At 41.5% G+C, this 20166-nt stretch overlaps 1 protein-coding gene across 1 annotated transcript in view; it reads right to left on the bottom strand.

Moving 5' to 3' along the window:
- LONP1 (lon peptidase 1, mitochondrial) overlaps positions 1–20166 on the bottom strand; it is an 843750-nt gene that overhangs the window by 1031 nt on the left and 822553 nt on the right. Inside the window, exon 17 of the mRNA XM_044090626.1 lies at positions 5232–5396. Coding sequence (XP_043946561.1) covers positions 5232–5396 — 165 coding nt within the window. The remainder of the gene's footprint in view (positions 1–5231; positions 5397–20166) is intronic.

A 20166-nucleotide genomic window follows, 5' to 3' on the forward strand; every position in this document is an offset into this window, starting at 1 on the left:
CTAACAAAGGGTGTTAAAAATGTGTAATTTGAGACTTCCTACACAAGTACAGGCAGTTTTTAGGTAGAGGCATATAAATGAGACTCTGAGCATTATGAACTGTAAAGCTCCTCAGTTTTATTTATGTACGTATCCATGTGCTTGATAACTGGGTCAGCCTGCACAACACAAGTGTCCCTTTTTTAACTGCACCCTGGGACCATCATCTGGTTAAGTAATTTGATCAAAAAAAGTCCTGTAGTTTGCAAGTGGAAACTGAAGGATCAAACCCAGTACTACAGACTGAAAATGTTTCACACTGACAATTAAAATTGTTGGATCAAGCAGGAGATGCAAGTCCTTTGTTGCTGCTTTTAGAAGGCGAGAAGGGGTCCAATATCATGTCACTCACAGAATGCCAAACTAAATGATACTCATGGACTGGCCAGAAAGTGATGCAAGCATCCTTTCATCTTCATCCAGAACACAGACTGCTGAGAAAGCAAAGACAATTCGTAAATGTAAAGCAGTGCAATGACAAGCAGGAACACCTGGGGAAACCTAACAGCACGGCAACACAGCAAACAAGAAAGGGAAAGGACATGAAAGAGGTGTATAAAAGGATGAAATGCTTAATTAAACAAATGAACAGAAATATACAGGTAGAAGGTGGCAGCTGTAGAGAAATGCCATCTGGTATTCAACATTCAGTAGAATTGTGGGAACAACACATACAAGGGAGGAATGAGGTTTAAAAGAAGGCAGGACTTAAATGAGTTATGTAATGCTTGACTGAAAAAACTGGGTAGATCAAGAGCAGGAATTGAATAATCTAAGTAATGTTGCTTAGGTTATATGATACATAGCAATATATGTGAAGTATAAGGTTTGTTAATTTGTTGTTACAATTTGATTACTTTTGGATAAATGTAAATTTGCCTATGTCACAAGTGGTAATTCAATAACAGGTGTTTTAAAAAAATAATTTAAAAAAATCCAGTAGAATTTTATTTTTGTGCTTAACAATGTGTTTATTAAATTGATTAACCAAACAAAAAGAGGCCAAACTAACTCTACATTTGCCCTTAAAACAGGATATCAAACTGACTTGGTTCTCAGGACATTAGTGGATGAAGAAAAATAAATAGTAAAAGCAGGAGATGAAGGAGAAGAAAAAACAGTTTTGTAAAACGGCAGTATGCAGAACACTTCTAATACTATTTCCAGAAATGGCTTGGGCACACTAAAAATCTGAATTTGTTGCTGCTCACTTTTTTTCATTCATTCTCCTTTTGAGGGGGGAGATGGTCCTGGAATTAACAGTATCTAAAGAAAAACGTAAGCTATGAAGAAGTTCCCTAGATATATGAAGAGAGGCAATTGTGCTTAGTAGACTCATGGTTAATGCACAAAATAAAATAATATAATAGGAAAATGTCCTTCAGTTCTCCTATGGCTGTGCACTACGAGGTGACAAAGGCTCTTATGAGTCTATAGTATATAAGATCCGCAGCTGGACAGCACAGAAGTTCCCAGGATGTTCATTAAGAGAGGTCTAACAACTAGTGCTTCATTTCAAAGAAATAAAAATGCTGCCGTCAAAAGCCTTACAGTTCTTAAATACAGTCGAGGGCTAAAGTCATGAAAGAGACAGCTTTTTACTCATCTGAAACAGACAAAACAAAAAAGAAATGAAACTGCATGCTTTGGCTAATGTCCTGTTAGCTGGCTGCAATCATCTGCTGAAACGGCAATTCTATCATAATGTCTCAAAGTCAGTTTATCTGTAGAAATGATGACACACCCAGTGCAGGATACAGTATGCTTCCCCATGGGACAACTAATATTAAATTAATTGCTGTAGTCCATGACGAAAATCTGGACTACACATATAAAGGTTAAAAATATAAATGTAACACATCAGATATGCATATCTGCTGGAAGTAAGACGCACGATATGCTCATACCTCTCAACCTGGAAACATCAAACATCTGGACACAGGTCCATGAAAAGGAGGCACAACTGGCCAAAAGTCGGGATATTAATTAATATAAAATTTGCATACATAATCACTGATTAACATAACATTTGCATACATGATAATATAACCTCACCCACCCCAACAGAATTGTGGGATACCTACATGAAGATTGAAGTCACTGACTGAGAATGGTATATATTAATATGCTTACAAGATGGACCTTAACTGCAGTGGTTATCTAAGCACTATATATTCAGAAACATTTTTACATTTACAAGATGAAGAGTGATGGATACATGTTAATAAGGAAATTAAGCAAAACACAGTCACTCTCCATGGCAGAGTAGCCATTCACTCCAAGGGTGATCCACAGAACATGAATGTTTCTCAGAATGAAGTAAAGTGGAATAAGAGTTTCCAATAAAACATGATTCCAGGGCTGCTAAATTTCAGTTTGAATGAAAGAAGATCACTGACCAAATGCAAAACCGCAGTTACCACTTGCCCCATATCTACCCCTCCCTAAAAAGCAGTAAAATGAGAAAGGCCCACTGACAGTCTAAGGTTAAATAAAACATTCTTCAAAGGGACGTCTTTCAAACTAATGCCCAAACACTGCCTTTACCAGGTTAGAAAACATTTTTACTGGAGAACACAAGTCAAAAGACCTTAGTTTATGCAAGCGGTAATAATGATGGCAAAAATTAGAAATGTAATCGATGTCACCGAGACAATCAGAGAAGTGAAGATACTCTGTTAGCTGCCCGAACATTTTACACTGCTGCAAAGCCCAGCATTGTAATACAGTTCAAAAATCAAGCAGAACAGGTAGGGCAGAGACTGTACTTTGGGCTGCATGCAAAAAATTGCAATTTGGGGACTTGGTTGCTTCGATTTTTGGCAAGAAATCAGAAATGTTGAATGAGCTTACACAAACTTTGCGGGGTTTTTGCCAGTATACAAAGTTTCTTCCAAATCTAAGATGCCAGTTTTGTTGGCAGCAGAAAGGCGAGGGAGTCAGCTTTTAGGAATAATTTATCAGTGATGTGACAGATGCGGCAGAGCAGCTAAATTTCAGCTTAACTGCAAGCTAAGAAACAGATTAGAGTGCAGCTGACCAATGGGCTGATGAGTAGAGATTAGAAAATGGTACCCGAATAACCTTTGTACTTCTTCTCATACCCATCAACCACCGTTCATTATGAGAAATCATCAGCATTCGAGTCTTAATGTCAAGTTCCATACTGAAACAGTTTGTCATGCTTTCACTGTTAAGCATATTTAAACTACCCATGTTAAATAATGCTGAATCTTATTTACTGATAAAAAATAAAAAGTTTAGTATACATAATCCTTAACCATAACGTGCTCCTCCTTGCTAAAATTGTCATTAAGTTCTACATTTTGCCCAATGTTCTTCATTTTGCAGATGGAAAGTTGAGATCTATCCCTTCCTTACATCTTTTTAACAGTATAAGCTTTCCTTTAAGTACTTATGAAGTCCGTCTGCTTTTAGCTCACCTATAACATATCAAACACTGTATGTGCTCATCTTTTCAGCTTAGAAACTGCACACTTTTTACAGATGGCAATAAGCCCGTTGGCATTTATCAAAACTGTGGGATATAAACCATCAGTATTAAGTGCGCGTTTCTCAAAATAAGATGTTTAATTTGGAGAAAGGTGGAACTTTGATTTCAGTAGGACTTTTCAGACAAAAATCCTAAATACATTGAATAACATTGTCATCAAAGGGTTTATCATCTCTTCCCTGATATACCCACTTCTGCCAGCAACCAAGAGTTGCTGAACATATTGCTTCAAATACTTGAAACATACTCCACACACAATTATCACAGTGAGCTTCTGAATGTATAAAACATATTTTAGGTTAATTTCTGCTCTGTAGGTTAAATTTAACAGACTGGCAACTCAGAGTGCTTCATATTTGCGCTCCATTACGTAGGGCCGTGGTTGCTTCCTTCATTGCAATGTGCACATAAAGATGTCAGTCATTGTCTCCTTCCCTCCTCTTCAACCTCACTATCAGTGTTTGCCAGCCACTACCTCAGCCTACAAACACAATACCTACATTTAGAGATAATCCTTTATTTCAACCCTACTACTCTCTTCTTACATCAGTTCTTCAATCTTCTCTTTAAAAACTTAATCAACAAACGCCTTTGGTGGAATATGCTGTCTTCTCACTGTGTTTTTCTACTCCCACCAAATGTTCTCTGCTGCATTCTGGAGTTTATACATCTAGACTGTGTTATTTTTTTTAAACTTACGATTCTGCGCAAACCAAAGTGTTAGCATTCATATTTTCAATTAAATGGTTATTAGCCAAGGACTATGACCCAGTCCCCCAAACAACATGACAGACTCTCAAGTTAAGACCGACAGGAAACGCATTTAGTTTGGTTATATTTCCAAGTAATATAACCTGTTATCAGCTTACTGGGACATTTTTGTAGACAAGAACGGACAGAAACAAGCACTACGCTAACTTCCTCAACAAGCATAAGCAAAATATACTCACTGGAAGTGCTGAGTTTCTTTTTCATGTCAAGACTCCAAACTTAACTGTGTGCCAAAATGACATACATAAAACTTACTCGAATAAAAATTTAGAGCAAAAGGCAAAATACTGTCGGGTCATAACTCATCCAGTAAGCACTGTGTTGAAGAATGCCAAATCCTGGTAGAGACAAAACAAAACAATCCAAGAAATGGAAGTCTCAAACTGCAGATCACCAATTGATAGATACGCAACTACTAGGAATGTCCCCACCCACAGTTTGAAACTCCTGTTCCAGCCTCAGGTACTGCCTCACGAAGCTGATGTCATCATGGACGCCCCTGCACATTGATGATGTTGCAGGATATGCTAGCGATGCATGATGACATCAGCTATAACTTAAAACTGTAAATTCAAAAAAATAATAAAAATCGGGAATTGAAGAGGCCACTTTTTGAAATGTGTGGCACCACATTATTTTGCCCTCAAAACCAGTAAATACCAAGGAATTCTGTACGCTTCAGAGGTACATACGTACAACACATCTATGTTTGTGGGCTGTGGAGAGAATAATATGGCCACTTGAAAATCTGTTTAAAGACTTAATACACTAAAATTAAAGACCACTGTTTTCAGAAATAATGTTCCCATCTGATAAATACTGCAGTCTTGCTATTCAAAGCAATGGATAACAAAGTAACCTCACAACTAAACATAATGATTTCACAATCTCTGAAAATAGTACTTACAGCAATGGTCTTCTCCTTAATTCCACCTACAGGGAGAATTTTTCCCATTAGTGACACCTCTCCTGTCATGGCTATGTTCTGTCTTGCTGGTTTATTCAATGCCAGTGAAAGCAAGGCGGTCACTATTGTGCAGCCAGCACTTGGTCCATCTTTTGGTGTAGCTCCCTGAAGAGGAAAAAAAGTCACCTGCTTTAGGACACAGTTATACTTTCCTTAAACTAAATACTTGTCTGTGTGAACTGTGCTTTAAAACAGGGGTACAGTGTTGTGGTCACCACTAGCTTCACTCTTTCTTCACCACCCACATTCCCATTAATTAGTCTCAAAGGCATTATGGGAAATAAGCAAACATTCAAAATCACGTAATAAAGAAACCAGAACAAGACCCACAGCAGCAGCTTTTGAAAGCAGTGTTAAAATGGGATACGAGTGTTTGAGCACTGAAAGTGCTGTCAGCCATTTAAAACCAATGCAACTGCGAGAAGCAGTGCTAGAATGTGGAGCCATTACTTTTATACCTTGTCTTCATACATACAATGTTACTTGCTGCAGAGCCATTACTTTTATACCTTTGTCTTTATACATACAATGTTACTTGCTGCGGAGCCATTACTTTTATACCTTGTCTTCATACATATGTTACTTGCTGCATGCTTTCCTTCAGGCTTAGTGTTCTGCCAAGGTCTAAGGAGGACTAGTGACAATGTAATTAACAATCCACTTGCTACAACCCCCTGCTGCCAGCTGCTCTTTATTGTACAAGAAAGTCCTGATCTAGGACTTCTGTTAAATTAGTGTTTGTATGAGGAAAGAAACAGGCATATACCATAAGCACTTGGTGACCAAGGCTGCACAAAAACTCACACACACACACTAAAATATTTCCAGTAGCTAACGAAAAGCTGCACAAACACAACAGAGCAGAACTAAGGAAATTCTTTCTTAGTGAAAACTACGGAAGGAAAAATGATTCATTAGCATAAGGTTTACTATATGAACACAAAGCTTTCATTTGTAAAGCTTCATCTGTCACAGAATCATTCACAGAATCGTCTCCAGCAAAACAGTTATACAACACACAACAAAACACTAGCATTGCAAAACAAAAAAAAAATGAATGATGCAGTGTTGCCACAGGCAACACAACCAGAAAAAGTCAAAAGAAGTTTGGGAGCATTAATGAACAGCTTATCAAGCAGAAGAGTGGTCTGCTCGAAACCGAAAGAATCAGATTTACAACACATCCCTATCATTGGGCAGAGCTCTGCACCAGTGATATGCACAACCACAAACGTCATTGTACAAAAACAAATAAGACATGTTCCCTTTACACTGACAGAAGCAATACCTATGCATATGAAGTCTGCAGCCACACCCATGGGCACAGTCCCATCTACTAAAACACACAGCATCAACACTGGGTATACTTAGATCCAGTGAGTCAGCAGACAGTAGTGGGCAAATCTTATCCTTACAGTAAAACCAGACAACAAAGATGGATAGAGGATGCATCCCTGTAACAGAGTGGAGATATGTGTATACTGATTCACATTACTATGCTGCTGCTAGTTTTAATGACCTTAAGGAAAAAATAAAATGTTTTAAAATAGCAAAATTCATCAAAATTCTTCTTTTTTTAATTGGTGAGGTTGGTATGGTGAAGCAACTATTAAAAAAACAGCCTAAATTTGTGCTGAAGAATGTCTAGTATAAGAATGAGTAGCTACTACTGGTAGACTTCTGTAGATTTACTTACCAATTTAACTAAATTCTGAAAGTATACAAAGATCATAAACGCATACTTACCACATCAGATGTGGGAAGATGCCCTCTGCAATAACTACTGGGAATTCCTCTTCCAGTATATCCATCTTAACAAAATACTGAACATTCTCCAGCTCCCACACTCAGAAGTACGCACGTCTCCTGCTGGCACATATGTGCAGGCTAAGAGGGTGTACCCATCCCCAGAGCATGTGCACACATCTTATGCTGGCACATATGTGTAGGCTAAAAGAGTGCACCCATTCCTAGGGCATGTATGCACACATCTCATGCTAGCACATACGTGCAGGCTAGAAGAGTGTATCCAACCCCAAAGCATGTACACACATCTCATGCTAGCACATATGTGCAGGCTAGAATAGTGTACCCAACCCCAAAGCATGTACACACATCTCATGCTGGCACATATGTGCAGGCTAGAAGAGTGTACCCAACCCCAAAGCATGTACACACATCTCATGCTGGCACATATGTGCAGACAAGAAAGGCGTATCCATCCCCAGAGCATGTACTACATGCACCTCATGCTGGCACATATGTGCAGGCTAGAAGGGAGTATCCGTCCCCAGAACACCATTCAACTCCCGATACACTTAGCAAGTATTAACAAGAAAATACATGTTAATAAGAACAGAAAATGTTTGGCTTCCTATTGAAATGTCGGCACTTTAAATGCAAAGTGCCAACAAGCTGGGGAAAAAATAACAAAACTACAACACAAAACTACAACAGAAGAGTATCTCAAACAGCTCTGCTACTTTAATTTTTTTTTTTGTATGGGGGGCAAGTTCACATTCCCCAACTTTATACATATCAACTCTGGCATTGCCTTACCTCAAGAGAAAAGGGAATATTCAGGAAATGGCCAGCTTGGACATAGTATATGTAAGTCCTGTTTTTTTCAGTCATTCAGTTTCAGTGCTTCAGGACTTGCTCTAGGGGGTCCCAACATTTCAAATGGTTACCAAATGATATACAAGCCTAACTTGCAGGATACTATATCCACTGACTCTTGATAGACAATCCATTCGACCACAGCAGACAGTGGAAAGATAATAAACACACAGTATAGAAACCTTTCATTATGATCAGCTGATATGGTAAGCATGTTTCTTATTGTATCACAGTCTGCAGGCCCTCTACAGTTGGTAACTACTGAGAAAACCCCCTGCATTGACATGTTGGAAGACCACTGACTGCTGGAACCATGGTCCAGGCAATTGTTATAGGTAAACATGGGAAACAAGAAATACATAGCCAAAGCACAAATATCTGTAATGGTCACATTCATGAAACAAGCACTGGAGCTGACACATCCCCTTTGAAGTGGCCTTTGAATGCAGCATTTTACAGTGGGTGATTAGCTGAAAATAAGCCAAAAGACAACGCAATTAAGCCAATGCTGGTAGTGTACAATGATATAACTCTGAATACAGATCAGGTAATTAGAGTCTGACTAGCACCTTTGGTGCCTGATCTCAATGGCAGGGAGGACAGGAGCTCCTGTCCTGTGGGCAAAAAGGAAGGGGCACAGCCAGCCACACACACTGCCACTATACCTCTGAGTTAAGGGTGATGACACAGAGGAGACAGTCTGCTGGCAGGCATTAAGCTCACTAAGTCACTGATGGGTAGCACAGCAAGTGTACAGAAATGTGCACTCCCAAGGGGAGGGCATTGTGGGCCACCACAAGCAGAGGAATCAGAGGAATGAATGGGCACGTTCTAGCTGAGGGAAAGCTTGATGGTCAGCAGGTATGGGACCCAAAAACAAGTTAAAAAAACAGAGAGAGAGAGAATATAGATGAACAATCCATTTGGACAGGGTTTGTTTACCTACAGCTATAGCTGTGATACTGCACATCAAGGTTCTCATTCTCTCTCTCTCTCTCTAAATGAACTGCATGCAAAGGAAAGATGATGCTTGTAAGGCTCCCCACATTGAAAAGTTTGCATCTCAGACAAGGAACAGGCACAGACGAGGGCTGACAAGAAAATAATATTCAAAAAGTGAAGTTCAGAGGCACACAACTATCTGCTACAAACTACGGCTGGACAAGTCTGTCAGACAAGGACGTTACAATTCCCAAAGACGAGAAGGCTTCTTCAGCAGCACAAGTAAAAAAAGGTTATAGTCATGGGGTTCTGCTTCTGCCAAAAGAAGAGTGGGAAATTGTGAATTCCAACTTGAAGAAAAGAGGGCTGGATGAATACAGAACTATACTAAAAGGACAGCATTCCGGATATGGATTTAACTAAAGACAAGGGGCCAAAATGTCCAAATAAAAGTACCATTGTGTGCTAATGATCGCGATGCACTTTGGTGAAATGCAATGGGAAGAAAGCAAAGACCAAAACAAGGCATGCGATTGTTGGAGTACAATACTAACTTAGGTTAAGTGAATTAAGGGACTGGATGCAAGTTGGAAGCGGGGAAAAGGCTATGGGGATTGGGTCGAGGAAAGAGTAGTCAAGGCTAAATAAGGAAAAAAAAATAGAAAGCAAGTGTGGTAACACAGGAAAGTGGGGTTAATGATTACAACATAAAAGAAGTAAAAAAAAAAAGAAGGGGGTGGAAAAAGGCAAATAAAATAGCAAAACAGGAAAAAAATGGACTTGCAAAAGGAGCAATAAGGAGGACATAGTTCTTTTAGGTATATCGTAGGAAACAAAAAAGGAGGGAAAGCCCTAGCCAGGCAGAGCATAGATGGGAGGGAGATCAAAGAATCCAGAAAAGAAAAAAGGTACTGCATAAACAGTTTACCCAAGTCTTCCTAAAGGAACAAGTACATAGTGCCACATGGATACAGTTGGGAGAAAGGTGGATGGCCACCAGGCTAAAGGAGGAGGAAGACGTGGTCAGGGAACTGGCTGTACTAAAACAAGATGAGGTACAGGCACCAGTCCAACTGCCTCACAATGTCATTATGAAGCTGACCAGTGTGCTGTCAGATCTCCTGAGGATGTCTTACACTGATCAGTGTCCAATGCAGAAATGCTTGAGGACTAGAAGAAGGCAAAAGTAGTACCACTGATCAAGTATTTAGCAGAAAATGTAAAGGGGAACTCAAGCCAGTTAGCCTCACAGTGGTGAAAACGAAAGTCATGAAGATACTCCAGAAAGAAACAAGGGCTGCTTTCCTACAGGACCACAAACAACACTGGGTCAAGGCCAGAAGAAGCCATCAATCAAAACTGATTCAGATTTACGACCACGTTACCTTAAAACTTGACAGCAGCATACTGGTGGAGATTATTCAGTCCGATTTCAGCAACGATCACAGTCAGCTGTCTGGAGAATTACAGAAGGTGGGTGGGAATGACCAAGACTGATGAACTGGACAGTAACATCAGTGCTGGGTAGGACAAAGAATTCCTGTGAAAGGGACAGCCAGAAATAATGAAGTACCACAGAGTTAAGTTCTGCCTACATTAATGGTGTGTGATTCGCACAAAGTTGGGGGAGAAAAAGATGAACAGCCATGTTTATGAACAAAAAAAAAGTTAGATATTGTGGAGAAAGACAGGGAAGATTTTAAGGAAGGACGTGGAAAGGATGTCCAAATACTTAGAAACATAACAGTTGAGGTTCATTTCTGAAAAAATGTGAAATACTACATTTGCATCAGAATTCTAGTATGAAATATGAGTTGGGAAAGTTGAACTGATGGCAACAGTGCAGACAAAATGACCTGTAAAGAGATTTCTGGTAATGCTCCTGCAAAAGATGCTGCTCTCCTCAGTCACACCATGGACAAAGTTTAGATTTGTGGCATAAAAACATTTTGAATAGGATTTGGTGGAAAAACTTGAGAAACTGTTTAGACTACATGACTCAAACAGGTAAGAAAGAAAAAAAAAAGAAATGCAAGACTTGATGACCGTTTATCAGCAGAAGATGATTCCAAGATGGTGCACAGTGAACATCAAAGTTAAGCACAGCAAGAACAGTGTGGTTAAAAATGTGGAGGTCCGACTGTCAAATATAAACTTCTTGTAATGAAATTAAGACCATCACTATACAATTAAAAGACTACATAACTGCAACTGATAAATGTGCAGCAGAGATGGCGCAGACTACAAACTCTTATTCAGCTGCAATACAAGAGCTAAAAAATGAAAATCTAGATGCGAGGACAACCCATGAGAATGTGATAACCTTTAGAAATGAACACCATGACATGGAGGCTAGAATTCAACGAAAATCTTCTCATATAACCATATAAATCCAGTACTAGAAAGGAAGGTTTGGACTGTGTGTTCTACATTCAGGATAAACTGGTGGAACAGACTGGGTTTCATGCGACTAAAAATGTGTGCAGAAAAGACTCAGACTTTATATGCTTACTTAGAGAAAAGGACGGATAAAAACAAGATTTGAAATGTATTTTCCAATAAAACATTACGTGGCCCAGGTAAGTCGAGTTAACAAACGAAAACAAGGAAGCATGCAGGCATACATAAACAAATATCTTTGAATTAGAGGTAGGAAAAGGTTATAACTAGGAGAAAAAAAACAATTCCATGATCATCATTCTTTGCTATATACAAGAAGCAACGTGCAAAAAGTACAGTTTTGTACCTACCATAAATGTAGATGTCTGATAGGTATGTATCTGCAGTCATAACAAATGGGTTGTCCTGCCTCAGGCAGCCCTTCGGTCGGCCGAATTCCAAAGTCTGGGTCTGGCCTCGGCTGATGTCGCACTTTCCCCGACGTCAGAGCGTCTGGGGTATAAAAGCATCAGCCGACGCCATTTTCCTCAGTTTTTCTTGCCCCAGATGCCAGGTGCCCTCTAGGAAGGCTAAATTTGGATAAATGCAAAAAAGTTCCAAACATTTGCAAAATTATAAAAATATATACATGTATATACAAACAAATACACCATAATAGATTCCCCCAGCTAGCTAAAAGAGGGGTAAGTACCCTAGGAATACCACAGAGGGGTAGGAGGGAGGGTAACCCTAACTGCAGATGCATACTTATCGGACATCTACATTTATGGTAGGTACAAAACTGTACTATGTCCTTCAAGGATGCATCTGCAGTCATAACAAATGGGTAGAATACCATAGCCAATCTGGGGGAGGAGGTACTAATAAAAGGATGGTGTAGTTAAGATCCCCTGCAGGACTGCAGTAGCAAAACCTGCTCTGGATCTGGAGTATAAAGGTAGATTGTAATGTTTGGCAAATGTATGCACGGAGCTCCAAGTAGCAGCTTCTAAAATGTCCTTGGTAGCTACCCCTCGTAGGAAGGCTGTAGTGGTGGCTGTGGCCCTTGTGGAATGAGGCCTGATGTTTTCAGGAACTGTCTTTCCATGAAATGAGTAACAAAATCGAATGCAATTTCCTATCCATTTTGAAATTGTCTGTTTGGAAATTGCCTTTCCTTGTACCCCAGAAGCATATGCTACAAATAGTTGGTCAGTTTTTCTGCTAGTTTTAGTTCTGTCCAAGTAGTAGCGTAGTTGTCTGTGTATATCCAGGGTGTGCAGCAGTTTCTCCCCTCTATTCTGTGGATTTGGGAAGAACGTAGGCAAGTGAATAGCTTGGTTCAAGGATACCCTAGATACCACCTTTGGCATAAAAGTAGGATTGGTTCTTAGTGAAACTCTGTCCTGATGGAAAATAAGAAATGGCTGTACTGCCATTAATGCTTGTAACTCAGATACTCTTCTTGCTGAAGTTATTGCCAGAAGGAATGCAGTTTTCCAAGACAGAAACTGTAGATCCGCTGATGCTGCTGGCTCAAAAGGAGGAAGTGTCAGTTTCTCCAGCACAAAGTTGAGATCCCAAGCAGGTAGAGGGGATCTTCTTGGAGGTTTAATATTTTTGATCCCTCTCAGAAATTGTCTGAGGAGAGGGTGTGAGAAGATAGGTGGATCCACGTTGTATTCTGCTGAAATTGCTGAGGCATGAATCTTAATGGAAGAATAGGACAGGCTATTGTGGAACAATTCTGCTAAGTATTCCAGAATATGTGTTATGCTTGCCACTGTCACATCTGAGCCTTTTGATGTGCTCCAAATGAGAAATCTTTTCCATTTAGCTGAGTATGTCTTCCTTGTGGAAGGCCGGCAAGCTTCCAAGATAATGTCCTTCACTCTCTGTGATAAACCAGTTTGATTAGGATTTAAGGAATTTTCCAGGCAGTTAGCTGCAATGTTTTCAAGTTGGGATGCATGATCTTGAAATTGTTCTGCGTCAGAAGAAGAGGCCATAGGGGGAGAGGCCATGGTTTTGCTTGAGACATGCTTCTCAATAATGGATACCAGTGTTGCCTTGGCCAGTCTGGAGCTATCAGTATCACTCTTGGCTGTTCCTCCCTGATCTTCAGTAGAACCTTGTACATTAATGGGAGAGGTGGGAAGGCATATACTTTTAGAGCTTTCCAGCTGAAAGAGAGAGAGAGTCCACCCTCAAAGCTTGTGGGTGGTATGTCCTCGAGCAGAATGTCTTCAGTTGATGGTTGAGGGGGGGAGGCGAACAGATCTATCTCCGGCATCCCCCATGCCTTTGCTATGAGTTGGAAGATGTCTGGGTGCAGCATCCATTCGTGTGCATCCATGGTAGTTCTGCTTAAGCTGTCTGCCAGTGTATTCTCTTTTCCTGGCACGAACTGGGCCTGTAGTTGGATATTGAGTTTCAGGCATAGTTCCCATAGATTCAAAGCTAGCCGGCATAGGGGGTAAGAGTGTGTGCCTCCCTGCTTGTTTATGTACCACATGACCGGGGTGTTGTCTGTCCTTATTAACAGGTGTCCTTGTTGGAGGAAGGGTTTGAAAGCCTCGATTGCATGCATCACTGCCAGCATTTCCTTTTGGTTTATGTGCATGCTTAGCTGCCCTTGAGACCATAGGCCTTGGATACATTTGCCCTCCATGTGAGCTCCCCATCCTCGGTCTGAAGTGTCCGTGGTGATGGTTTGTCCTGTTTTTGGTTTGTTGAAAGGCAACCCTCTGTTGGACTGGCAGGCCTGAGCCCACCACAGAAATTCCTTTTGAAGGCAAGGAATGACTGGTATCAGGGTTTCTAAACTGTGACTGTGTTGAGACCATACACTCCTTAGGTACCCATTGTAATTTTCTCATATGCAGCCTGGCCTGTGGTATCAGAATTATGCAGGATGCCATGTAACCCAGGGCCTGCAGGATTTTCCTTGCAGTAAGCTGAGTTTGTCTTGTCAGAATCATGAAGTAATCTGGAAGTTGTTTTTCTTCTGTGAGAAAGGCCATTTGGGTGGTTGTGTCCAGATCTGCACCCAAAAAGGTTATCCTTTGGGATGGCACAAGTCTTGACTTTTAGATGTTGACTGTGTAACCCAAGGCCTGTAGCAGGTGGATGGCATAGGCCAAGTCTTTTATCAAATTTCCCTTGTTGTCCGCTTGTATTAGGCAGTCGTCCAGATATGGGTAGATTTGAATCCCCTGAAGTCTGCAGTGTGCAATTACTGATGCCAGGCATTTCGTGAATACTCTGGGCGCAGTAGATAAGCCAAAGGGCAATGCTGAGAATTGATAATGCTCTGATCCTGCAAGAAATCTGAGGTGTCTTCTGCAACTTGGTCGAATAGGGATGTGCAGGTATGCCTCCTTGAGATCTAGAGTCACCAGCCAAGACTCCTTGCCCAACATGGGAAGAAGTTGCTGTAGGGTCAGCATCTTGAATTTTGGCACAATGAGGTAAGTATTCAGTGCGGACAGGTCGAGAATAGGCCTCCATTGATTTTCTTTTCTTGGTACAAGGAATAGTCTGGAGTAAAATCCATGGCCTTGTTCTGAAAGTGGTACCTTTTCTATAGCTTTCATCTGAAGCAAATTGTTGATCTGCCTTAGAGCCTCTGCTCTCTGATTTGGTGGAAGGTTTGGCATTCCGTTTCTTTTTGGCAAAGTGTGGAAGTGGAACCTGTATCCTTTGTCTATCATTTGCAGTGTCCATGTGTCCCTTGTAATGTAATGCCAGTTTTTTGAGAATAAAGCCAGCTTTCCGCCCAAGGGTGCTTCCAGTTGATCCCTGGTAGGCGGAATCAGAGTAAAGTCATTGAGCCTGTCCTGGTGTAGTAGATGTTGTTGCTGCTGTTGCACTACTCCTCTGGTTGGCAGGCTGCCACTGACGGCCTCTGTAGGAGCCCTTCGATTGGCCTCTGCCTCTAGGGCGTCTGTTCCTGCCTCTCTGGGCTCTGTCCGAGTCTGGAAAGGACCAATTCTTAGTAGGCCAGTTTCTGCTGAATCTCGGTGGTTGTACTTGCAGGAAATCCTTAACTGTTTGCAAAGATTTTGCCTTTTCTTCAACCTTTTTTAAGATCTCCTGAGCAGAGGAGCCAAATAAATTTTGTTTCTCCATTGGAGCATCCAGGAGTTTAGCTTTAACATGGTCTGGCAAAGATTGTTCCTTCAGCCAGGCATGCCTACGAATAACTGCCCCAGTCATAGCTGACCTAAATGAAGCCTCCAATGCATCATAGCCACATTTTAAGAAATGATTACTAACCTGTTGTGAGTTGTGTACCAAATCCTGAAGGGATTTATGGTCAAGGGGTTCAGGAGAAGAAAGTTTCTTATTCAGCTCATCTAATAAATACTCTTGGTACTGTATCATATGAAATTGACAATTTAATGCCCTGACAGAAAGAGTTGCAAAAGTATATACCTTCTTTCCCCATCTCTCTAAAGCTCTAGACTCTCTTTCAGAGGGTAGAGGATTTTTGGCAGTGGCGGCCGCAACCCCTTTAGGGCCTTGAGAAATAGTTTCTGGGTCTGCAGAATGGGCTTTATACAGATGTAAATGAGAATCCGGGACCCTGTAGTATCCATCAGGTTTGGCAGGGGCCGGAGGAAGAGTGTCAGGGGCTGTACTGACATCATTGTACACATCATCAATTACATTCAGAACAGGAGGTATAGCTAAGGGCCTATGTTGAGGCAAATGCAAAAAGGTCCTTAATCTTTTTCTAGAATCACAGAATTCCTGACCTTGCCATTGAAAATGCTCTCTCATGGAGTGTAGAGTCTCACCAAAGGAAAACTCTTCAGGAGGGGAGGCCGAAGGGATAGATTCCTCAGCATCTGAATCCTCATAAGGCGAATAAGCCTCCTCCTGGTGGTCTGACAACTCAGATCCACCCGTGGACTCATCTGAAGAGTGTGGGTCAGAGGGGTCAGTCCTGGGCCTTTTGTCCGGTGGAGGGTGAGAGGGCCTGTCTGGGTGAGGTTGAGAACCTCTAATTAAAGAAATAAGGTCCTCTGAAAGGCTGAGGATCTGAGAACTAGAGGTAGGCCTCTGGGAGGTAGTCTTGGGAGGCAAAGCTTTAGAAAGTTTAGCAGCTTTAGCCCTAGAAAAGGCCTTAATGGACATGGAAGCAGGGGGCCTAGCTGCCCCACGTGCAGGAGTAGAAATGTCCAAAGGTATGGTGTCGGGACATTTCCTGGACACTGGTTTCGGTAGGTAGCTCGGTAGCCGACTCAGCCGGGGCCTCCCGGGCCGCGGTGGTCGGTTGAATGGATTCGGAAGTAGGAATCTCCGAGGACTCTGTTTCGGCCAAAACCGAGGCACTCGTGGTAGGCCTTACAGTGGTTTTAGCCGAAACCGCGGGTCGCGAGTGTCGGTCCTTGTCCTTCCGTTTTTTTAACCAAATGCAAAGTCGGAGTCTCCGACGGCATTTTATATGCAAAACTGGCCCCAAAAAATTCCTCTGCAAACTCCGACCGACGCCTAAGAGTTCGTCGGTTGAAGGAAGCACAGGCAGAACAGGCCGATACGTCGTGGTCTGGGCCTAAGCAAGGAAGGCAGTAGGAATGGAAATCCTTATGAGGTATTTGTTTCCCACAAGTTAAACAATTATTTATTTTGTCTGACATCGGCTGAGGCAAGAAAGAGTCCCCAACGGGGTACTTAGCTTTTTTCGAAGTCTTCGGTAGCTGAATTCAGTGGATCTGACTGACCGGCACTTGCGAACAGCTTCTGCTTCGGGCACCGCGCGGCAAGAAAGACTGAGGAAAATGGCGTCGGCTGATGCTTTTATACCCCAGACGCTCTGACGTCAGGGAAAGTGCGACATCAGCCGAGGCCAGACCCAGACTTTGGAATCCGGCCGACCGAAGGGCTGCCTGAGGCAGGACAACCCATTTGTTATGACTGCAGATGCATCCTTGAAGGACATCCTACTATAGCAATGATAAAATGCAGACTAGGAAAAGGCTCAGACAGTATCCTGGCCTTGCAAGACTACAATGCCTTCCACACCTTCAGACCACAAAATGAATGCGAGAGAACCAAAGGAGGCAGTGTTTCTATCTATATTAAAGATACATTCACCTTCCATCTAGTTAGACTGGACAACTCCATGGAGTTACTCCAAGTTCTGGTTATGGTAGGTAAGACCCCTTGTGACAAAAGGAGATACCGCCAGCAAAGCTATCTTGAATTTTGTAAATAATTATACCTCACAGGTGAATATCGAAATTATTTATATAAAATGGTTGTGTTAAAAATGTATTAGAACTGTATGTCATGTGTATATCAAACTGCTTGTACAGATGTGTGTGTTGAAAAGGTATTTGTAGAGTGCTGTGTTTGAAATGTAACCACAGTATGCCCTACTGGAAGAGAACAGAAATGTATCTACACTACTGTAACTGCTTAAATGTATATGCTTAACAGAGGAAACTGGAGGGTTAACCTCAGTCCAGCAAACTTTAGAAAAATACCTGAAATTAAATTACTTTATAGGCTAGGCCATACAAGATGGTATCTTTCAGTACTCAGTGCAGCAACAGACACAAAGTCTGTACTTGGAAGCTTTCTGTATTGTCTTTAGGGTGAACTAATTACTAGTCTTGAAGGAATGCAACTTTTTTTATGACTCTGCCAGCATCTGCCAAAGATCTGAGCAAAAGCCCTTGTATGAGTATTTTATAGGTAGATGATAAATACTGCCAGCTTCAGCAATGGGAGTTTCACCTGGGGAATTGGACGTCAGATGACCAGAAATTATGTCATCCTGCAAGCTATCCCAGCAGTGATATTTTAGATATTATTTTGAGAAGTCTCTTAGTGAGACAGAACATTCTGTAGTCTATCTTGGACCTGGCAACAAGAACCATTCACCACATCTGCCTTGCTCTAGTGGTAAGATTTTAGGGTATAGTAAATATCTTAGTAACAGTCAGGAATATAGTGAAGCTTAGTTAAGATGTTAGTTTTCTTTATTTATTTGAGACTGCCCTTCACTGTTATTTTAAATATTTCCTGTGATTTTAAACTCTGATGTTGCTGTGAATATATATTTACTATTATCTTGTTCTATTATTTATTAAATATATTTAAACCACTATTTCTAGCTGATCTGTGGAGAGATATTTAAGTTTTGAGAGTACTTGCATATTTATTTGGTGACACTCTTAACAGCCTTCAAACTACCATTTGTATTAATATTACACAGTAAAATTGGACACCCTTTGTTACCGGCCCTAAAGTAGCTGATAAGGAGCGACTGGTGGCAATAGTAACTACCTTATAGTCTCGGCAAAAGGGGGCATAGCTTGTAAACCTGTGCCATCCTTTCCCAGGTGTGTGTGTGTGTGTGTGTGTGTGTAAATCAAACCTCAAAGACTGTGTGCGTCAGTTACTTGGGCAGGGACACGAAGCAATGGTTAGATAGAGAAGGTTTTGGAGGTCTTGGCTTGGTCACTCAGCTGAGATCTCAACTCAACAGCTGTGCCAGTGGGGAGACATATTGGGGATCTGGAGGAAGGGTTAGAAACCAGCCCCGGACTGTCTGTGGTCTGTGTACTCTTAAGAGAAACTGCACTTGATGCAGAGAGCTGCATGTGGAAATACTGTGTGTATACCTGTTATCCTCTCAGTGAACATCCTCCCACAGGTGCCAGTGGTGAGGATGGAGGCTCCTTGATTACTGGTCCAGTGGAGGATTGTCACATCCCCATTCAAGTCTAGCTAGTTACAGATCCCCCTCCATGGGACATGATGTGCATGACGGCTACTTGACCAAATTGGAGACAATTGAAATATTACCAAACACTCTGGTTAAGGGGGATTACAATTATTCCACTATCAACTGGGAAACCTACGCTAGCCCTAACTCACTAGCACAAAAGTTCCTTGACTTTAACTCAAATGCCCTGGAACAAATTGTTCATACCCTGATACAAGGAACAAACATACTAGATCTGGTCCTCACTAACATGTCAGACAGTTGCACTACCACAACTGCCGGACCCTCATTAGTTAAATATGTCCACAAATCAGTCACCTTCGAGCTGAGAATAACACCAGAACTCACAAACGACGAAATCAAACAAGAAAACTTCACCAAGGCAAACTATACCCTCCTAGGTGAAAGTGTAAATGCAGTCCGAGCTCCACCCCCAGCTGGAAGTGGTAACTACACCAAAGCTTACACTAAAGCCCTGTATAACTACTTGCATAAATGTATAGACTCGGCTATACCAGAAAGAATCAAAGCCTGCACCCCAAGTAAAAAACAAGCCACCACGGTGGACATCCAACATCAACAAACTTCACAATAAATGCAAAAAGTTGCTGCCCATGAAAACAAAGGCGAGACCCCAACAATGGAAAAGCACCCTCCTCAACCTCAACAAGCAAACAAGACAACTTGTCAAATCCTTTAAAGGCTTCTTTGAGAAAAACTTAGCTAGCAAGGCCAAGGATAATTAAGGCCTTTTACAGCTATGTACATAGCCTAAAAGTTAGGGCCCAAGAATGTGCAGAACTAGTGATTAACGGTATCACACACTGACCCCACAGAGATAGCAAAAATGTTAGCAGATAGGTTTGGCAAATATTTCACTCCATTATCCCCTCCAAACCTATCACAAACCTTACCCCAAACTACCCCCGCACTACATATCTGAAGAATAGATCATTAAAGTCTTGTCCACAACAAAAAACACAGTCTCTCTGGGACCAGACAACATCCCAGGCTGTCTTCTAAATAGGCTAAACATGAACTTGCATCACCATTAAGTACCCTTTTTAATCATAGTCTAACCTCGGGCTTTGTTCCTGCGGAATGGAAAAGGTACAGTTTTGTACCTACCATAAATGCAGATGTCCGATAGATATGCACCTGCAGTCATAACATATGGGTTGTCCTGCCTCAGGC

Source organism: Protopterus annectens, chromosome 13.part0, assembly GCF_019279795.1.
Source record: "Protopterus annectens isolate FY-2018-M chromosome 13.part0, PAN1.0, whole genome shotgun sequence".
In the NCBI taxonomy this organism is placed as follows: Eukaryota; Metazoa; Chordata; order Ceratodontiformes; family Protopteridae; genus Protopterus; species Protopterus annectens.